We start from the raw sequence: 19,403 nt of genomic DNA, 5'->3' as shown, positions 1-19,403 counted from the left end.
AGTTTAAACTCTAATTAAAAATATAACGAAAAAAACAGGAAAAATTATTCGACGATTATGTCTTGACCAACAAGAACTTCTGGAGATGTAAAACATATTAGTTATATTCATTTTAGTTAATTTTATGGAGATAATAAAGTATGTGAATATTAATCCTTCATTGAAAAGAAATTTAAATCTGACAGATTTACATTTTCAGACAAATTGTATTGTCATCTTCATGTACTAACTATATAAAACTACTGTATTTGTCGTACCCCTTTCTAAAATTGAATTAAAGAATAATATACAATTATGGCCCGCTGAGGTGGTGAATATCCAAAATTGTCAACGAGAGTAAGGGTTATTCCACGAGGGCTTTAGCCCGAGGGGAAATAACCCTTACTTGGGTTGACAATTTTGGATATTCACCGACTCAATGAGCTTTAATTGCTTTATTATACCGAACAAGTGTAAAAAGTTGTCTAAAAATTTATAAATTTTGTTATTATTTTGAATCATCTAGAACCGTAAATGTCGTATTTTATTGTCATGCTCATCTAAAGCAACATGTGGAGACTAGAAAGGAACAGGAAAGACAATTATAATTCCAATTTCTTGATACATGGGAAATGGAATAAGGCTGTATAATCATGGTATATGCACAGTTAAACAGAAGTGTCTGTATATATAAAAAGAGCATAGAAAATCAACCTAACAATGTTAGAGTATATATATATATATATATATATATATCATGTTTAGCCCAAACAGAATCCCTCAGCAGGAGTATCTGCAAGCGATTTGTGGCATACTCCCACTTATATACATATATTTAATATAATGTCCTCTATCAGTTTGGATGTCGTGGCTGTATATGTATTACATACAGAAACAAAAGATCATCTAATAGGCAGAGCTGTCAGTTGTTAGGATATTAAAAAAAAACTTAAGATTTTATGTTGCAATTTTTTTCTGGACACGAACAACATTTAACAATACTGAGCGTGGTTTTAATTATTTTGAATTGTTGATTATTTATTGTTTAGACAGCAGCTACTGGAACTACACCATCCTATAGCATGGGAAAGAATAAAAGGCATAGAATACGCAAGACAAAGGATGCAACTGACTCTTCGGATGACGGATCGGGTTGGTATAGGGTTATCATAACAAATTTAATGTTATATTCAAGAACTTATAGTTAACTTAAGGTCTGAAGGAAGTGCAGAAATGATAACAAGACTTCACAAGAAGTGCTGTTTCCATATGGCTTGGGTATAAAGTTGAGGGAAATGTAAAAGTTCTGATATAGACAAGGTTTGATAACTTTTGTATTGTAGCTTTGGTATTTAATATGCAAGTCAAAAATAGAATCTTAATTTGTCCTGATTTTTATTAAGCATAAATCCTAGGACTTTATATTTGCCATAATTAAAAGTGGTTATATCTGAAGTATGTTTGCCAAAGTAAAAAGCATTCGCCGGTGACAAAATGAGGTAGATGTAAACAACTATAGGTTACCGTACGGTCTTCAAAAATGAGCAAAAAGTCAGTTATAAAAGAACCGGAAAAACAAAATTTAAAACAATACAAGCAAGAAAACTAAAGGCCTGATTTATATACAAACAATAAACGAAAAAAGCAAATAGGATAATAAGCAACTAATATAAAAACAAAAGACTTTTTTTGCCAGTTTAGGATCTAGTATCACTGTACATAAAAAGAAAAGAATGTGCCTCCCAACATACCAATACCCAACAGCCATATGTCTAGTTTTGGTAAACCGAAATATTTTTAAGGCTGGCTTTATTTTAAAATCTTTGTTCATGTTATTTTTAGAGGTTTGTTTATATTCAATTTAGCAGCTATTAGTCTTTCTCTTCCATGACATCCTTTGTCAATCATAGTTTGATTAAGAATGATATGATTTGAAAGATTGCTTCCAAAGTTTTGAATTTAAGATACTGGACTAGAAAATTTTGCAAATCCTTTTAACTGTGCTGAAAAGTGTTTTATGAATTGTATATTGTAAGTAAGATTTTAATATGTTTATCAACTCTACACACTAGTGCTCATTATACATGAAGAATAAATATATTTGAATTTTCATTTTTCAACACTGCTAAAATATTTTGAAGAAGATTTTTCATTTCAGGACCAACATGTACATGTAACCATGTGAACATGTCTGTAAATTTTGCACAGATGAAGAAAGGATTAAGTAAACAGACATTTGGAGAATGTTTAGTAAGTAAACACAAGACACTAAAAGAGGACTGAACCATATACGTTACAAAATTAAATTTTCAAAAATACAGTAAATTACCATACAGAGGCATAGACTAGCTCACTAGTACTGATCTGGAAAACTTGAATATACATTGTATATATATATATAACATTACATCCGTACCCAGAAAAAAAACTAACAAAAAGTTAATTTGTATTAAGAAATAAATAATGTATTCCCAGCCTTTTAAATCATTCAGTAAACCTCCAACTGTTTATGTGTTAATACATCATTAGCAGTCAGAGATAAATACGACCCTGTGCAATACCTAAATCTATTTCACTTCCTATTTATTTCACCCTGGATCCCTTATCACCCACCAGGAAGATAGACCAAGTTGGTCGCACTTTAAAAATGTCATAATAAAAATCATAGTGAATGCCGATAGACAAGTTCAAGTAAAAGGAGAAAAAATAGGCTGTGCTAACTAAGTAACTAAAGCACACAGAAATCAATAAAAATAAATTTAGTTTTAAAAATAAATACATAAACAAAGCTGTCAAGTAAGATCACTCTGAATCATTCTGTGGCTCTATATCATAAAACGGTTAGGTAAGCTATGTAACATTTCTACCCTGAAAGGTTTTAAAGCAATTAGCAATTAACATTTAAATATTTGTTTGGCCTCGCCTTGGCGGAAGGAACTTAAGTTTTACCCTTGTCCGTACGTACTTAATTTGTTTCCGTTTTTAGTTTGCCTCGACCAAATGTTATGAAACTTATACAGAATGCTTATTTCCACCAAACATAGATCAAGTTGAAATTTTTTTCACCGTTCTTGAGTAATGTCCCTTTATAAATGGAAAATTGCTGAATTTGCCGTTTCCGCCCTCTAATTTTTACTTTTTGACAACCGAATGTTCTTAAACTTATCCACAATGCTTATCACCACCAAACACAGTTCGAATTAGAGTGGCGCCACTTTCACTGTTCTCGAGTTTCCCCATTACTGTTTTATTATTGAACAACGAGAGCACACCATTTGGGTGTGTTTACATTGTGGACATCAGGTAAATAAATGTTAATATATATGACAGAATCTGAACTTGGTGCAAACAGACAGTAGATAGTATAATACATAAACCATAGCTGAACGTGCCTTGTTTAGAAGAAGATAGTTTCATAAAGTAACTATATATATAAATAGAAACCTGAAATAAGAAGTCAATCAAGAATGAAAACTGAAAATGATGATTGATAAGGAGACAAGACATACTTTTACTTATATATATAGAATTCAAAGCTATCTTAAATACAGATATGTCAAAATCCCATATAATTCCCTTCAGTTGTTAATATGGCCAAGTGAGCATCTGTGAATCTTGGTAAAACACATGTTAGATATGAATAAAAAATAATAAAGTAGCTTTATATTTCACATAATGAACGCTTGTTATCAATACCCATAAAATAATGATTCTTCTGTATAAGAATAATTGGACATGATACAGAAGTACTTGTGGCATAATAATCAGTATTTTTATATACTCCCTCGGGTAAAGTTGATTTTACATGAATTTGGCTATTCTGTTTTGGACCTTATGGTTATATAGCTCATAAGATTTCTACGTATTCAAACACCCCCTGTCTTTCAAATGTTTCGGTTTGAGTGTTCCGGGTGAAGGCAAATCTAAAAAAAGCGCACGGAATTTATAAAGTGCTTTTTATATCATATATATATATAAAAGAAAATTTCCTGTGCTGCAAAGTGAAAGAAATTTCTTCTTTTCAAGATTGTTTTTTTTTCACAAAGGCCCCGCTATAACATGATATGTCAATGAGTAGGGGCAATGTTGTATTCACCTTGTCCCTACATCTGTCCGTTCGTCCAACAAATATTACCACCATACTTTTCTCAAGTACTAGCAAACAGAGAAGGGCTTCGTCTATGGTCAGCTGCTTGACTGTGATGAGTTGTTAATTATGAGCTTTTATCGGATCTGTGGAACAACTACTCCCTGTTTGTCGATACACTGAATTTTTCAAAATGTTACATAAAAATCATAATTTCCCGTCTAACATCTATTTTTCCAGTAATACAAAACAGAATGACTTCATAATAAATTATTTAGTCATCAGCTTCATAACGATGAGTTGTGACGTTTGGGCGCTTTTCGGATCCGCCAGACACATATTTCCTATTTGAATTACAATGCGTGCATTCTTGATTTTTATAGAATAGTTAGATAAAACATATAATCTGGGATATAATATAGTCCCTGATATAATCAAGCGTCTCCACATATATTATGATAATTTTCCCTTTCTGTAATTTTTATGTAACAACAGGCACAAAAGCATTATGATCAAAACAGATAAAACGATATTATACCCGAATATAGGTTGGGGGCGATATTGCAATCACTTTGTCCGTTTGTCCATCCAATCAACTAAAACAAATATTTCGACTCCTATTTCTCCAGTGGTACATTACAAAATGACTTCACGTTTGGTCAGCAGCTTGAAAGTGGTGTGTTGTAACGTTTGAGCCCTTTTCGAACCTGTGAGAAACCTACTCCCTGTTTGCCGATCCTTTTAGTTTTTCAATATGTTGAATCAAGTAAGTATTTTTTGCACACATTCCTCCACTGCTACAGAACAGAATGACGTCATATTTTGTCAGAAGCCTTACTGTGGTAAGTTGCAACGTGTGACTACCTATCGAATCTGTCAAGACATCTGCTTCCTGTATTTCTTTACTTTGAATTTTTCAATTTGTTGAATTAAGTTAATATTTTCCTCAAACATTTCTCTAGTACTACTATACACAGGCGCTTGGAGGACTGGACCCCATTTTAGTTGGTGTTTTATATTTTTTATGACATTTTCTTTATTATATCAACTTAATTACCTTTAAGGTGTTTTTGTTCGATTTCATACAATCTTACAATATGTGTAGTTTATAAGTGTTGCCCCTTAACCTTTAATTTCCACAAGAAGGGAAAGATCGGCAAATCGATATCGTACAACTTGTTGACTCCAGCATATTTTATGCACAGTTATTCCATCAAACCATACAAATTAGGACATGCATCAACTGTTTGTGGTTTGTAGTTCAATCACTCAGCAAGTTTTTACTCCTCATTTGCCCAAATTTTCGTGTTTGCAGTTTGGATCTGTCAGACACCTACTTCCTGTTTTCCAATATTTGAAATACCAGTAGGGGCATGCTGAGCAAGACAATGCATGCGAATTATGTTTTTTTCTTTTTGTTGTTGCCGGAATTTCTCTGACAAGAGTACACTGTAAAGCATTAATCAATGGGTTGAATAAGAAATTATGACAAGCATGCACTAGAGTATTTGAATATCGATCAATAAGTGTGAAATTAGGTGTCTCCCATTCAGGGCTATGATAGGAAGTTCTATGACAAGCTTGCACGAAAGCATTATGGCTCAAATTTGTAAAAACATTTCTTTTTTCAGGGCTGTGATAGGAATTCGTATGAAAAGCATGCATTGAAGCATTATGAAACACCAAGATCCAGTAGTCACTGTATTGTTGTCAATACTTCAACATGGTCAACATGGTAGTATTTTATGAGAAATTATTACATCTTCAATTCTTCGTAATGGATAAATGTTACAGACAATATTGGTTTAGATCCAGTAGTCAATACGTTAACATAGTCAACATGGTACTATTTTAGGAGAAATTATTACATCTCTGCTCTTCAATTCTTCATAATGAAAAAATGTTACAGACAATATTGGTTTAGATTATTATATACAATGAAGGTCAACAGTATAAGTTTTCATGTGATAATGTCATCTGCCATTTAAATGTGTTACTGTAGTAAACGTTTTCTTGCAGATACAATTATCTATTATTACAATATCAATATTGTATGTTAAATTGTTGTTTTGCCACGTTAAATGTAACATTTGAGCAAAAAGACTCCTGTCAAAATTTTGATGACGTTCAAACAGGAAATGTGTGCACACTGACCATAAATCAGATAATGAAACAATTTTTTGTTATTTTATGATTTTATTATTTAAGATACCTTCAGTTAAGTTTTACCTTGGTCTCCAACGGCGAAAGCTGTTCTAATAACTGCTCGACACTATCGTCATTTCGATCGTCTGTCCGAATCGACTAAGGGTGGACAACTTTGATGAAAAGAGAATGATTTTATATTTGGTTTGCAGATTGATAATTTTTAGTTGCATGTGTAATCACAATGTTTGCATCAATCGTGCAGCCACTTCTTGATTGAGTGTTGTAAAATTTCTTACTATCGACAATCAGGAAGTGGCTGCACGATTGGTGCAATCATTGTGATTACACAAGCAACTCAAAATTATCAACTTTTAAACCAAATATAAAATCATTCTCTTTTCATCAAAGTTTTCCACCCATAGTCGATTCGGACAGACGAACGAAATGACGATTGTGTCGAGCGGTTATTAGCCCAGCTGTTGGCGTTGGAGACCGAGGTAAAACTTAACTGTTTGCCGATAGTTTTAAATTTTACAACACTCATTGTACAAGAAAAATTTTTGTTTGCCAAACTTTTCATGCTTGTATAAAAGTAAAAAAAAGATTGTAAATTTGGTCTGCAGCTTGGTAATATTGAGTTGTAACGTGTAAGCATTTTTACATCTGCCATGCAGCCATTTCCTGTTTGCAGATAGTTTGAAATTTAACAACACTCATAGTAAAAAAAACAAATTTTCGTCAAACTTTTCTTGGCTTGTATAGAAAAGAACTATTGTACATCTGGTCTGCAGCTTAATAATGTTGATTTGTAGCGAGAAAGCAATTCTTACATCTACCATGCAGCCACTTCCTGTTTGCAGATAGTTTAAAATTTTACAATACTCATTATATAAGGACAATTTGGTTTTTGTGTGGTTTCTATGAAAGTAAATGATCTTATATTTGGCCTGCATTTTGATAATATTTAATTGTAGCTTGTTAGCAATATTTACATCTGCCTTGCAGCCACTTCCTGTTTGCCAATAGTTTGAAATTTTACAACACTCATTGTCTATGGAAAGTTTTCAACAAAATTTTCTTGGCTCCAATGTTTTAATGGAATCTTTAATTATGCTTTACAATACATGTTACCTCAATCAATTGCATGCAGCGACGTAGGTCCAGACATGGTATTGATCTTAGTAATGAAAGTATTTAATGAAGTTTAGTTAATAAATACATTTGGTATGGACCAGATGTTTCGCAACTGTAAGAAATCTTGTTTCCAAGTTGGATTTGTTTTAATAAACTAAATAGTAAATTCAATTAAATTTTCACAGAGTATATAAATAAAAGGGTAATCATGTGTTCCTAGCAATTTGAGTTAAATGGAAAACATGAATGATATTCACTACCATATAATGAATATTTTAGGTGCTATAAATGTGATGATGGTTTCCCAATAGAGAAGAATAAAAAAGTGCAAGAATGTATAGACCACCTCCGTAAACTCTCTGGTCCTCCTCTTGAACAGTATAGTCTTCCTCGTAAACAGTCTTGTCTTCCTCGTGAACAGTCTGGTCTTCCTCGTGAACCGTTTAGTCTTCATTGTACACAGTCTAGTCTTCCTTGTGAACAGTCTGGTCTTCCTCTTATAGAATCAGGTATAGATATATTGTATTGACACTTTTCACATAAAAATATGAATAGTTATAGTTTTCTTGAACAACTTTAATGTATCACACTGCAATACCGGCTACTGGTACCTAGCTTGCAGACTTATAGTCCATCAGCAGCAGCACATCCAGTGGTACTTGAACATAGGTATATGACACCTCTTTTAGTGTATATGACACATATGTTATGCCCCCGCCGCAGCGGAGGGAGGTATTAAGTGTTACCCTTGTCCGTTTGTCCGTCCGTACGTACATACGTCCCAAAATTAGTTTCCGTTCTTTAACCTTTTTTTGCCTCAAACAAATGTTATGAAACTTATGCACAATGCTTATTAACACAAAACACAGATCAAATTTGATTTCTTTTGGGGTCACTTTTATCGTTCTAGAGTTATGCCCCTTTACGAATGGAAAAATTGCTGCATTTTTCGTTCCCGTTCTCTAACTTAAGTTTGCCTCAACTAAATGTTTTGAAACTTATACATAATGCTTACTACCACAAAACTCAGATCAAGTTCGAACTTGTGTGGCGTCACTTTTACCGTTCTTGAGTTATGTCCTTTTGTAAAGTTATAGGTAAGCGAGACATCATCTGTGTCCCATGGACACGTTCTCCATTTATTTAATATACGTCAATGAGACAACAATCCCTCAAAACAAGTTAACGTACAATAAACGTGTAATAAAAGGTCGTCATACAATATTCAACGATAGACAAGCAGACTTCTAAATTAACCTGACTCTAGATTAGTTAGGAATTAAATGCTTCTTTTTATGATTCTATTGGAATTTAAATGCGTTGACCGAAGCACACTTTGTATGAAGCGCGGAATACAGATGATATTGTCAAATTTGAAAACTTTCTGCCTTTTAGTCTTAAAACCAAAATAAACCGTAGTATACTAATTGCTTTTTAAAATATCAAAATTTTGTAAAAATTCAGATTTAAAATACAATTACAAGTCTATGATGTGACTGTTAGGGAAACACCATGAATGTTGAATTCAAGTTAAATTACTTTCATCTTACTGAACTACAGGCTCCTGAATTGGGACAGACACAAACTGAATGTGGTGGATTTAAACATCTGTGTGTGCGATCAATACTCCCCCTAACATAAGACAGTGGTGTAATACATGTAGCACAACATAAGAACAAACTGTAAAAATCAGTTGCAATTGGTTTAAATCAAAAGATCGATACGAGATACAAAAAAACTAACACAAAACCAATAGACACAAAGCACCGACATAAACAAAGTACTCGCAATTACTGAAAGTTAGTTGCTAATTACAACTAATAAATAAATCATGTTCTCCGAGACAAAAGAATCAATCAGTACACATTCAACGAATTTAGTGTGTTGACGTCATAAACAGTATGAGAAACACATGACCTTGTGCAAAGCCAAAAGATAAGTGAATTGTATCGACAGGATCATATTTGTTACTACTTTCTGATCAGAATTACTTTTTTTTGGGGTTTTCCTTAGCAAACGGTTTTTGATATTGGTTAACCTGAGAGGTACCCATTTTGCCACGCATCCGTAATCCCAACTTCTCAGAATGTTAAGAATTTTTATTCTATTTAGTATATCTAAAATTTTCCCTTTTCAACAAAGAGTTATTTTACCCATTTTAGAATCAACCTTGTCATCGCAGCTCTCCCTTCATGCTTTTTTGTACCCAGATGACATTTAGTGCATTGTTAGATCCTAACAAGCAAATGTCCATGCATCATGTGGGTAGTATGTGCTCGTTCATTGAGTATTTTGTAGTGTTATGACCCTTTCAACTTCAAACATTTTGACTCTCTTGTCTACACGAAACTAGGCAGATTGTTAGATTCTAATATACTGATGTGCATTTGAGTAGGACGTTCCAGACAAGTGGGGTTTGCCCGGTCATCACCAGTCCTCAAATTTGGTTCATTATATCTATATGAGACTTAAAATTGAGAATGGAAATGGGGAATATGTCAAAGAGACAACAACCCGACCAAAGAACACACAACAGCCGAAGGCCACCAATGGGTCTTCAATGCAGCGAGAAAATCACGCACCCGGAGGTGGTCCTCAGCTGGCCCTTAAATAAAATTGTGTACTAGTTCAGTGAAAATGGACGTCACCCTAAACTCCAAAACATATAAATGAACTAAACTTTAAAAACATACAAGACTAACAAAGACCAGAGGCTCCTGACTTGGGACAGGCGCAAAAATGCGGCGGGGTTAAAATGTTTTGTCAGATCTCAACCCTCCCCTTATTCCTCTAGCCAATGTAGAATAAAGAAACATATAGCAATACGAACAGTAAAACTCAGTTTAAAAGAAGTCCGAGTCCGATGTCAGAATAGATAACAAAAGAAACTAAGCAAAATGACAATGATACATAAATGAACAAAGGACTAATAGCAGTTACTGACATGCCAGCTCCAGACCTCAATTAGACTGATTGAAAGATTATAACTTCATCATATGAAAATCAAGTACAATCCCTCCCGTTAGGGGTTAAGTATCATACCATCATAAAATATATGAGAAGAACATAACCCGTATCATGCCAACAATTGGTTTTAGAATAAATGTGTTTATTTCCGATGCAAAGAACCTATGAGTGAATCAATATTAATACCAAAATATGCAATCTTTAATGACTTGACAACAGTATCGTAACTATATCCTCTCCGAATAAGTCTGTTTAAAGGTTTGGTTAGCTTTTGAGGTTAATACTGACATTTTTGTGCTTTGTAAAGAATATTACCATAAAATATTGGATGTGAAATACCTGAACGTATAAGATGTCTGCATGTTGATTTATATTTACAAATGATGTCCTTGTACCGATGATAAAATTTAGTAAATGTTTTGACCAGTTTGTGATATCGACAATGATCGTAAACCCTGGTGTAAGAATTTTTCAGTACTACAGAGATTTCTTTCGTTGAAATCAAATACGTTGTTACATACTCGAGCAAATCGAACAAGTTGAGATATGTAAACACCATAAGATGGCAACAAGGGAACGTCACCATCTAAAAATGGATAATTAACAATAGGAAATGAAAAATCATCTCTTTTATCATAAATTTTGGTATTAAGCTTCCCGTTAAAGATAAATATATCAAGATCCAGGAAAGGGCAGCATTCATTGTTAGTATTAGCTTTATTTAAAGTTAGTTCGGCAGGATAAATCTCTTTAGTTTACATACTGAAGTCGTCATTATTGAGAGCCAATATATCATCTAAATATCTAAAAGTGTTATTAAATTTTTGAATCAGATGTTGTTTCGATGGGTCTTTGCTGATTTTAGTCATAAATTGTAACTCATAACAATACAGAAACAGATCCGCAATAAGTGGTGCACAGTTAGTCCCCATGGTAATTCCGATAACCTGACGATATACGGAATCTCCGTAGCGAACAAAAATGTTATCTAGTAAAAATTCAAGTGCAGTTATAGTATCAAAGTAGGTCCAATTGACATAGTTCTTTTGTTTGTTGTTACTAAAAAATGACCTAAAAGAGTTTGAACATATATATTCGCATTCCGACTTTTTAAATGCCCATTTAATCAGGTGTGTGAATTTTTTCTTAATAAGATAATGAGGCAACGTGGTATATAGGGTAGAAAAATCAAAACTTTAAACAGATTCGAAATCACCAATATAAGCATGCAATTTATCAAGTACTTTCAACGAATTTTTGACACTCCAAAAGTAATTAATTCCACTGTTTTCAAAGGCCAAATTTGAACAATTTATTACCAGGTTTTTGATTGTACCAAGTGTACTAGTAAGTAGAATAGATAGTTTAGTAGTGGAACAATGGTTTGAAGACGAAATAAATCTATATTTGTAAGGAGTTAGTATATAATTGTTAGATCCTGATATGCAAATGAGCATGTATGTAGGATCTGCATACATCTGAGAAAACAATTATAAATAAACACTAGAAACAGTCCGAAATTACTACCATCTTGTTTAGTTCCCTGTATTTCTCTCATTAGCATATCAAAACGTAAATCAAAGATGCGGGGGATATGAGTTCAGCTTTACGGGCATTTATAGTTCATTGTCCTGAATTTTAATCAATACTTGCTAATTTATAGAACAGTTATATTTTTTTTTTAATTCAATAGTGAAGAATAATTCATTACCTCGATTGGTATTTGTACATACACGTATGTTTACAGATATTATTTTTTAACAGATACATCAAAATTATAATTTACTAGGTAACAGAAACATCAGTTGTAATAATGATCAGACCTTATATGGAAAACAAATCCCTCCATGTGATAAACTAGATCCAAAATGGGTATGTATTCATTTGATTCTTTATGAGTTAAGACACTGCTTTTGGTGAGGCGTGTTTGACTCCTATCATATTTGACAAGGATCGGGTATTATCTGCAGAAGTTCTGTGTTTTTTTCTGGTTCCGTCTTCATAACCAATAAAACTGACTGTCATGATATAACAAAGGGTGGTGACAGTGGCGTTAAACACCAAAAATAAATCAATCTACAAATTCTTACAGATTTTAATAATGAAGTTGATGACTGAAGAAGTATACAAAATATTGATAGTTTCATCGGGTAGTAGGTCTTGTACAGTGTTTTTTTTATGATTGACTAAGAAGTGTTTATCAATGATTAGGAAATTTTACACATCTTATCAATTACTTCCGTATTTTTACCAAAAGGGATAATTTCACTAATTTCTTCAAAATTTGATTCACAGCAATGAGTTACAATTATACATTAGTAGTTGGAATCAATAAGGACACTGTAATTAGATTTTTCAACATAAATTTTAACTGTTAATGGAAAATAATGCAATATTATTTTAGGATGGAGAATTCAATGTGCAATATAAACAAGTTTCAAAGAGCATGCAATCTGGTAGTACAAGTCTTCATTGTAAGTCAAAATATTATTGCTAAAAGAGGTACAGAACAACAAAGGGTGTTTACTCTTTAAAATCAGCGTAACGTTTTTATCACATACTATTAGTAAAGAGAAGTCAAATGATAAATATTAGTGTTTGTCAAACTGCTATATATTCAATGAAATTATTCCTATAAGTTGTGTGTTGTGTGGTTCTAATTTCTTGATTTTTTCATATTTCTGTCAACAGGTCAAAGTAATTATTTTGCCAAATTTTATGAAAATTAAACGATCCAAATCTGTTTTAGTTCAAGTGTTGGGTACCCCCTTAAGAATGATATTAAGAATCCAAAAAATGATTGTCTTCTTATAAGGGCAATTCATAATTGACCAAATGGATTTGAAGAACTTCTTATAAAACGCTGTGTTATAATGCTTTCAATAACACCAGTGCACAAGCAAGCATACGATACCAACTCGTTCGCTATGCCCATGTAAGTAGTCACGTTTTGGATTTAAATGAATATAATCTATGTATTACTGGTCAATTATTATTTCAATGATTTCGTTACTTCAAATTACTTAAAACATTTACTGGAATAATGGAATTTTATGCGAGTGTTATACAAGTGAGAGGTTTAGCTAGCTATAAATCCAGGTTTAATCCACCATTTTCTTCATAAGGAAATGCCTGCACCAAGTCAGGAATAGGACAGTTGTTTTCCATTAGTTTGATGTGTTTGAGCTTTTGATTTTGCCAAGGGACTTTCCGTTTTGAATTTTCCTTGGAGTTTGGTATTTTTGTTATTTTTGTTATTTACTTTTTACTACGTTCTTTCATAGATACAAAGATTGGTTTGGAAGTGTGATTGTAACTGTAGAAAACTAATCACAAACGGAATAGCACATTCTAATTTTGATGGTGATGTTTTTTTAAATTCAGATAAGATTCTGGTAAATTTATCGATCCTTTACTGTGACTTGACTATAGTTGTTGCTGTTTCCTTTACCTATTGTTCAACCAGATTGTAAAATTGACAATACAATTGGGACATTTAAATTGACCAGTTGGTATTGTTAAGAGTTGACAATAGTTAATCGCTCATGCATTTACGTTCTACCTTGATGCTGTCCCATCACTTTGCCTGTTCAATTGTCACTGTTTTTCAAAACTTATCCATGTGGCATTTAGGTTTCAAGTTTTATCTTTGTGAAATAGCATAACATGCACACAGTTTAAATAAATATATATGGTATGAAAAAAGCTAGAATATGGACACAATATGCAAAATTATTCCTTGTTCTAATATTTGCTAAAGACTGCTTATTTTTCTTTTAATTTCATTTCCCCATGTTTTTCTTTAGAGAATCTTAAAATAAGTAAATGGAATACACATTATAATTAAAGTCTTTTTCATTGAAATGAATGTATTCCTTGAAGTAATTGGCCATACAATTTACAAAGAAACACAACATTTAGAAGAAAAAGGAGAGATTTTCATTTTACTGTCATTTCAAATTTCAAGAGTGAGCAATCCAGAACTACAATAAATATGCTTTTTTCTTGCAGGGTATTAACTTGCATGTCATATAATGCAATACATTTCCTCTTAATGTTTTCATATTCAAATACAATGAGTGCTTGGATTTCTTTTGTATAGTTGAAAAAGACCTCTTTTATCTCATTCGCTCTTTCTAATGGGAGATAACTCAAAAGATTTATATTTTACTCATGGAAATCTTAATTATTCCATAATTTCCCTAATTTTCCAGGATTAAAAAACACCAGAACAAATGTGTGCATTCCTTCGTTTAGACATTTGTTCAATACTTATTGACATGAGCCTTGTACAAAGTGTTCATGCATAGTGAAATATCAAAAATAATAGTTACGAATAAACTGGTTTATTTATTTATTTATTGACACTGATATTTGATATCCCATCCAGTATTCCAGTTTTCACTATTTGAAGTAATTTTAAACTATATTCCCAATTCTATCAACTTGTTGGAATATTTTCTTACATTTTTCACTATATCATTAGATTTTATTTCTATATCCACTGTATTCTGTTTAATTTCCCATGATATATATCCCAATAAACAGGCACAGTCTTCATATTAGATCCAGAATTTTGTAATTTTTGATCATTTCCTATATCACATTCTAAATAAATAATCCTCACTTTACAAATTTTTTGGAATATTTTATTCATATTTTTCACTATATCACTTGATATATATCCCAATTAAACAATATTAGATCCAGAATTGTATAATGATTATTTCCAATATCACATTAAACATTGTTATCCTCACGTAATGAAATTTTTGGAATATTTTACTTTTATTATTTTATTTATCACTTAAGATTTGACTATATCCACTGTATTCACATTTTACTTCATTTTCTATGATATGTATCCCATTTAAACAGGTGAATCATCTTCATATTAGATCCAGAATTTTATAATGATTATTTCCAAAATCATATTTAAACATTTAAAGACACAGAAATATGTCGGTTGAACTTATTTCTCCTACTTGCATTCAAGTTTTATTTCCTCCTTGATACATTCATGACAATCCATTCAAACTCACATTTTAAGAAGCAAAATTAAATGCATCTAAAAATTGAATTCAAATCAAATAAATCCCAATATATTATGCAAATTGATTCCAATAGATTTCATACACTGCGAATAAAAATGCAAAAATGAACAATTTGATGGGATATATGAAGAAACACAATACATATCCATCTGAAAACTGAAACTGAAAACACCTAAATAGCTATTTCTTGTTTCACTGACAACTGGACAATACTAGTATAAGGGTTAAAAATTTAAAGATTCATTTATGTAAAAACAGTTTTATTTTTCATACATATTAAAATGCAGTTCCGAAAATCTTTGACTGATTTAGGTTATTGGGTCAAAATTAGATTAATCATCTATATTAGGGGCTTAAAACAATGAAAACCAATATATTTTCTTCCCTATCAATTTTATAATAGAATAACCCTAGGTGAAGAAAAACTTCAGGAAAAAGCATGCTGTAAGGTTGGGTTAGGTGAATAAAAATCAGTACAGGTACAATGTAGCATCAAGGTAGACTCAACTCTTAACAATACTAACTGGTCAATTTAAATGTCCCAATTGTATTGTCAATTTTACAATCTGGTTGAACAATAGGTAAAGGTAAACAGCAACACACATATTCAAGTCAAAGTAAATAAACTTATTCTTAAATATTACCAATTGAACACCGTAATTAGATATTTGAATATTGTTTTTTATCGGTATAAATATAGATTTTGTTATCAATGAATTAAAACATAACTAAATATTATTGTTATACACAAACGGTCCAACAATCTGTCGATACCTGTGTATTTTGGCATTGTCATGTTTTTCTCTGACTATCTATACACTAAATCCATTGCATATTGGATGTGTTCTGATTGAAATTTTAGCTTTAGATACATGATTTTGTTTTATTAGTTGTATTGGGTTTGAACTAGCTTTCAGTAACTGCTAGTGCTCTCAGATCTGTACTTTTTGTCTTGTGTTTTTGTTAGTTGTTTTTGTCCATTGTATCGAACACCGCTATATTGGCTGATACATTAATAATACAACAAAAACTGTTGTTAGATTTTTCTTAAGAATAAATAAAATAATGGAAAAAATGACCACATATTAATACTGATTTTTACAGTTTGTTCTTATGTTGTGCTGTTACACCATTTCCAGGTTAGGAAAGGGTTGTGTGCCCGCAAACATGTTTAACTCCACCACATCATGTGTGTACCTGTCCTAAGTGAGTTGCCTGTCATTCAGAGGCTGTCTTTTGTTGCTGTATATCATATTTAGCTTTCGTTTGTTTTGTACATAAACCAGGCAGTACGTTTTTTCGTTTAAAATGTTTTACATTTGTCATTTCCGTGCGTTTTATAGCTAATTATGCGGTACGGGTTTTGCTCATTGCTATATGGTGACCTATAGATGTTATCTTCCACGTCAAGTGGTCTCTAGTAGAGGATTGTCTCATTGGCAATCATATTACATATTATCTAAATAAATGTGAAAGATTTACTGTACAGAAAATATTTTAATGATTGTTGATTAAAATAAAAATAAATAGTAGTTGATGACCTATTACATATATTATGTTGTATTCTCAAGTTTTTGTCTATGCAATTTTGCTCACAAAATATATACACAATCCAGTGGATATTTATATCATCATTCACAAATATTGGGTTATAAAACATACTGCAAACAAAAGGTTTAGAGCATATGGGAATCAGCCTGACTATTTGGATCCGGACCTTTATTTATCCCTAGTTTGATTCACGTGACACTTTGTAGAATAATTGATCAAAAATATGTACCCTTCTATTATCCTGATATGCTAGTGTGCACGTATGTAGAGTATACATGCATCTGAGACAACACCAAATTAAACCAAAAATCATTGTCTTTTATTATTAACTTCTTTAATTCCCTGTATTCAGTCATTAATTTACTCAAACGGCAATCCACGACGCGGGTGGTATTAGTCAAGCTTACCGGACAGTTGTGTGTTGGGGAGTTGGCAATCTTACCACACCTTTCATAGTTATTTCTTTTTTGCAAAACATTATATGTATATATAACCAAAGAGTCAAAAGACAACGCATTCACAAATCATTTCCCGTACATAATGTATTGGATAATTAGATTTTTGTATAATATATTTATATTTATTCATACATCGTTTTGAGGTTAGTCAGACATGCCTTCTTGACATTTCTAATTGTGTAATACACATGATAATATATATTGTTGAGTTGATACAAACCGGTGTATGCGTTTATTTGATATTGTTTTAATCATTTTAGATTCAATGGACAACTCAACAAATATTCTATGTGGGATATGTGACGCCCAGCATATCACGAAAACAGCAAATTTCTGGTGCACGGAGTGTGACGATGGTCTCTGTATTGAATGTAACAGCCATCATAGTTTTTCCAAAGCAAGTCGACTTCATGGCGTTATTTCGATAGAGGATTACAGAAAATTGTCCACTTATATTTCAAACATAGTGCAAAACTGCATGGAACATGAGAAAAAACTTCAAATATTCTTTCCACATCACGATCAACTCTGTTGTCATTTATGCCTTTCAACAAGTCACAAAGATTGTACGGGGATGTTACCCATTGAGGAAATGGCGAAAACTTGTAAATCTAGAGGTTTGTTGGAAAGTTTGCAAAAATCACTAGAAGACTTGAAAAACAGCATCGATAGAGTAGTTCAAGATAGACAAACAAATATTACTAAAATTCAAGAACAAAGACAAAACATTGACGCTTGCATCAAACAGTTACGCGAAAGAATTAATTCACATTTTGATAAACTAGAACAAGAGATTATAAAAGAATTGAACACATCTGAGTGTGCTGTGAAGACCAAAATTGAGGATCTGTTAGAAGAACTTGAAGATAAATCAGAAAGTATAGCAGTGTTACAAAATAACATTTCACATCTTAAGAATCATGCATCCGACTTACAAACATTGATAGTTAGTAAAGAACTAGAGAAAAATATCGTGTCTGAAGAGGCCTATGTTCAGTCCTTATCAGACGATGAACGTTTGAAACAGCTTTCCATGAAATGTTCTCATAATGAGGGGATTGAAAATTTACTACAAAGCATCACGCCATTTGGCATGTTTGGATCGATATCAATTGAATCTAGTCGACCATCTGTTGATATCAAATTTGAAAAGAATAAACATGCTCAGATAATGTCTGCCAGCTTGATTCCAAAATCTGTCGACAATGTACACGCAACATTATTGCGAAAATTTCAAATGCCTAAGGGGGTTAGTACTGAGTATAACATAACTGGTTGTGCAATTTTTCCTAATGGAAAATGTATTTTTTCAGACTGTGATAAAAATAAACGACTGGTGATATTCAACGCCGATGGTTCTTTGGATTGTGAGATACCTCTTTCAGAATTCAAGCCATTTGATATAGTTTGTATTGATGACACGACAATAGCATTCACAGTGTGGCATTATTCTGATATTTATATTTTTGACATCAAGTTAAATAAATATCAAAAACAAAATCAAAGCAAACTATCCCTGCTTTGGTGTTGCACTTAAGGATACGATGATGTATTATTGCACCGAAGCTAGTGTTGCAGTTGTAAACATAAAAGACGGTAATTCGTCTACTATCGTGAAGTTAGACTCTTCAACGAACGGTTGGAGATATATTGCATCATCTGGCGAGTCAGTTTATTTTACAGACAGTAACAACAATTCAGTGTCCTGCTTTAGTGTTCAAGGCGAGAAACTTTGGGAATTTAAGGACGAAATTCGCAAAGGTACCAGTGGCATAGCTATTGATAAATATGGTATTTTATATATCGCGTTTAAAGAAAAACACTCCGTTGTTGCAATATCACCTGACGGAAAGAGAGTAGTAGATGTTCTGGGTTTTAAGGATGGTATTGAAACGCCTTACAAACTTTTTTATGATAATGAAAGGGACTTGTTGCTGGTTGCAGGCTGTTCTGGGAATTGTGCTTTATTTGAAATTACATAAACGTGTTAGTGTATGTCTTTTTAATAAAGAGTTTATTTCTTCA

At 32.3% G+C, this 19,403-nt stretch overlaps 1 protein-coding gene across 1 annotated transcript; it reads left to right on the top strand.

The window, feature by feature from the left end:
• Positions 1 to 3,248: 3,248 nt before the first annotated feature.
• On the top strand, positions 3,249 to 19,403 carry LOC127734905 (uncharacterized). Its single transcript, XM_052244940.1, has 6 exons — positions 3,249 to 3,282; positions 5,698 to 5,801; positions 7,628 to 7,857; positions 12,105 to 12,187; positions 12,720 to 12,789; positions 17,639 to 19,403. The coding sequence occupies exons 5-6, from the start codon at positions 12,762 to 12,764 to the stop codon at positions 18,913 to 18,915; spliced, it is 1,305 nt and encodes a 434-aa protein (XP_052100900.1). The 5' UTR covers positions 3,249 to 3,282; positions 5,698 to 5,801; positions 7,628 to 7,857; positions 12,105 to 12,187; positions 12,720 to 12,761; the 3' UTR covers positions 18,916 to 19,403.

This window comes from Mytilus californianus, unplaced genomic scaffold (genome assembly GCF_021869535.1).
Source record: "Mytilus californianus isolate M0D057914Y unplaced genomic scaffold, xbMytCali1.0.p SCAF_3, whole genome shotgun sequence".
Lineage (NCBI taxonomy): Eukaryota > Metazoa > Mollusca > Bivalvia > Mytilida > Mytilidae > Mytilus > Mytilus californianus.
This window is presented reverse-complemented; position numbering and strand designations above follow the sequence as displayed.

Excerpts from the sequence above, each read along its gene's own strand:
- LOC127734905 (XM_052244940.1), top strand. The coding sequence starts at position 12,762 with ATGCAATCTGGTAGTACAAGTCTTCATT. Across the intron at positions 12,790-17,638 it reads TGGTAGTACAAGTCTTCATT|ATTCAATGGACAACTCAACA; the intron begins GTAAGTCAAAAT and ends TAATCATTTTAG.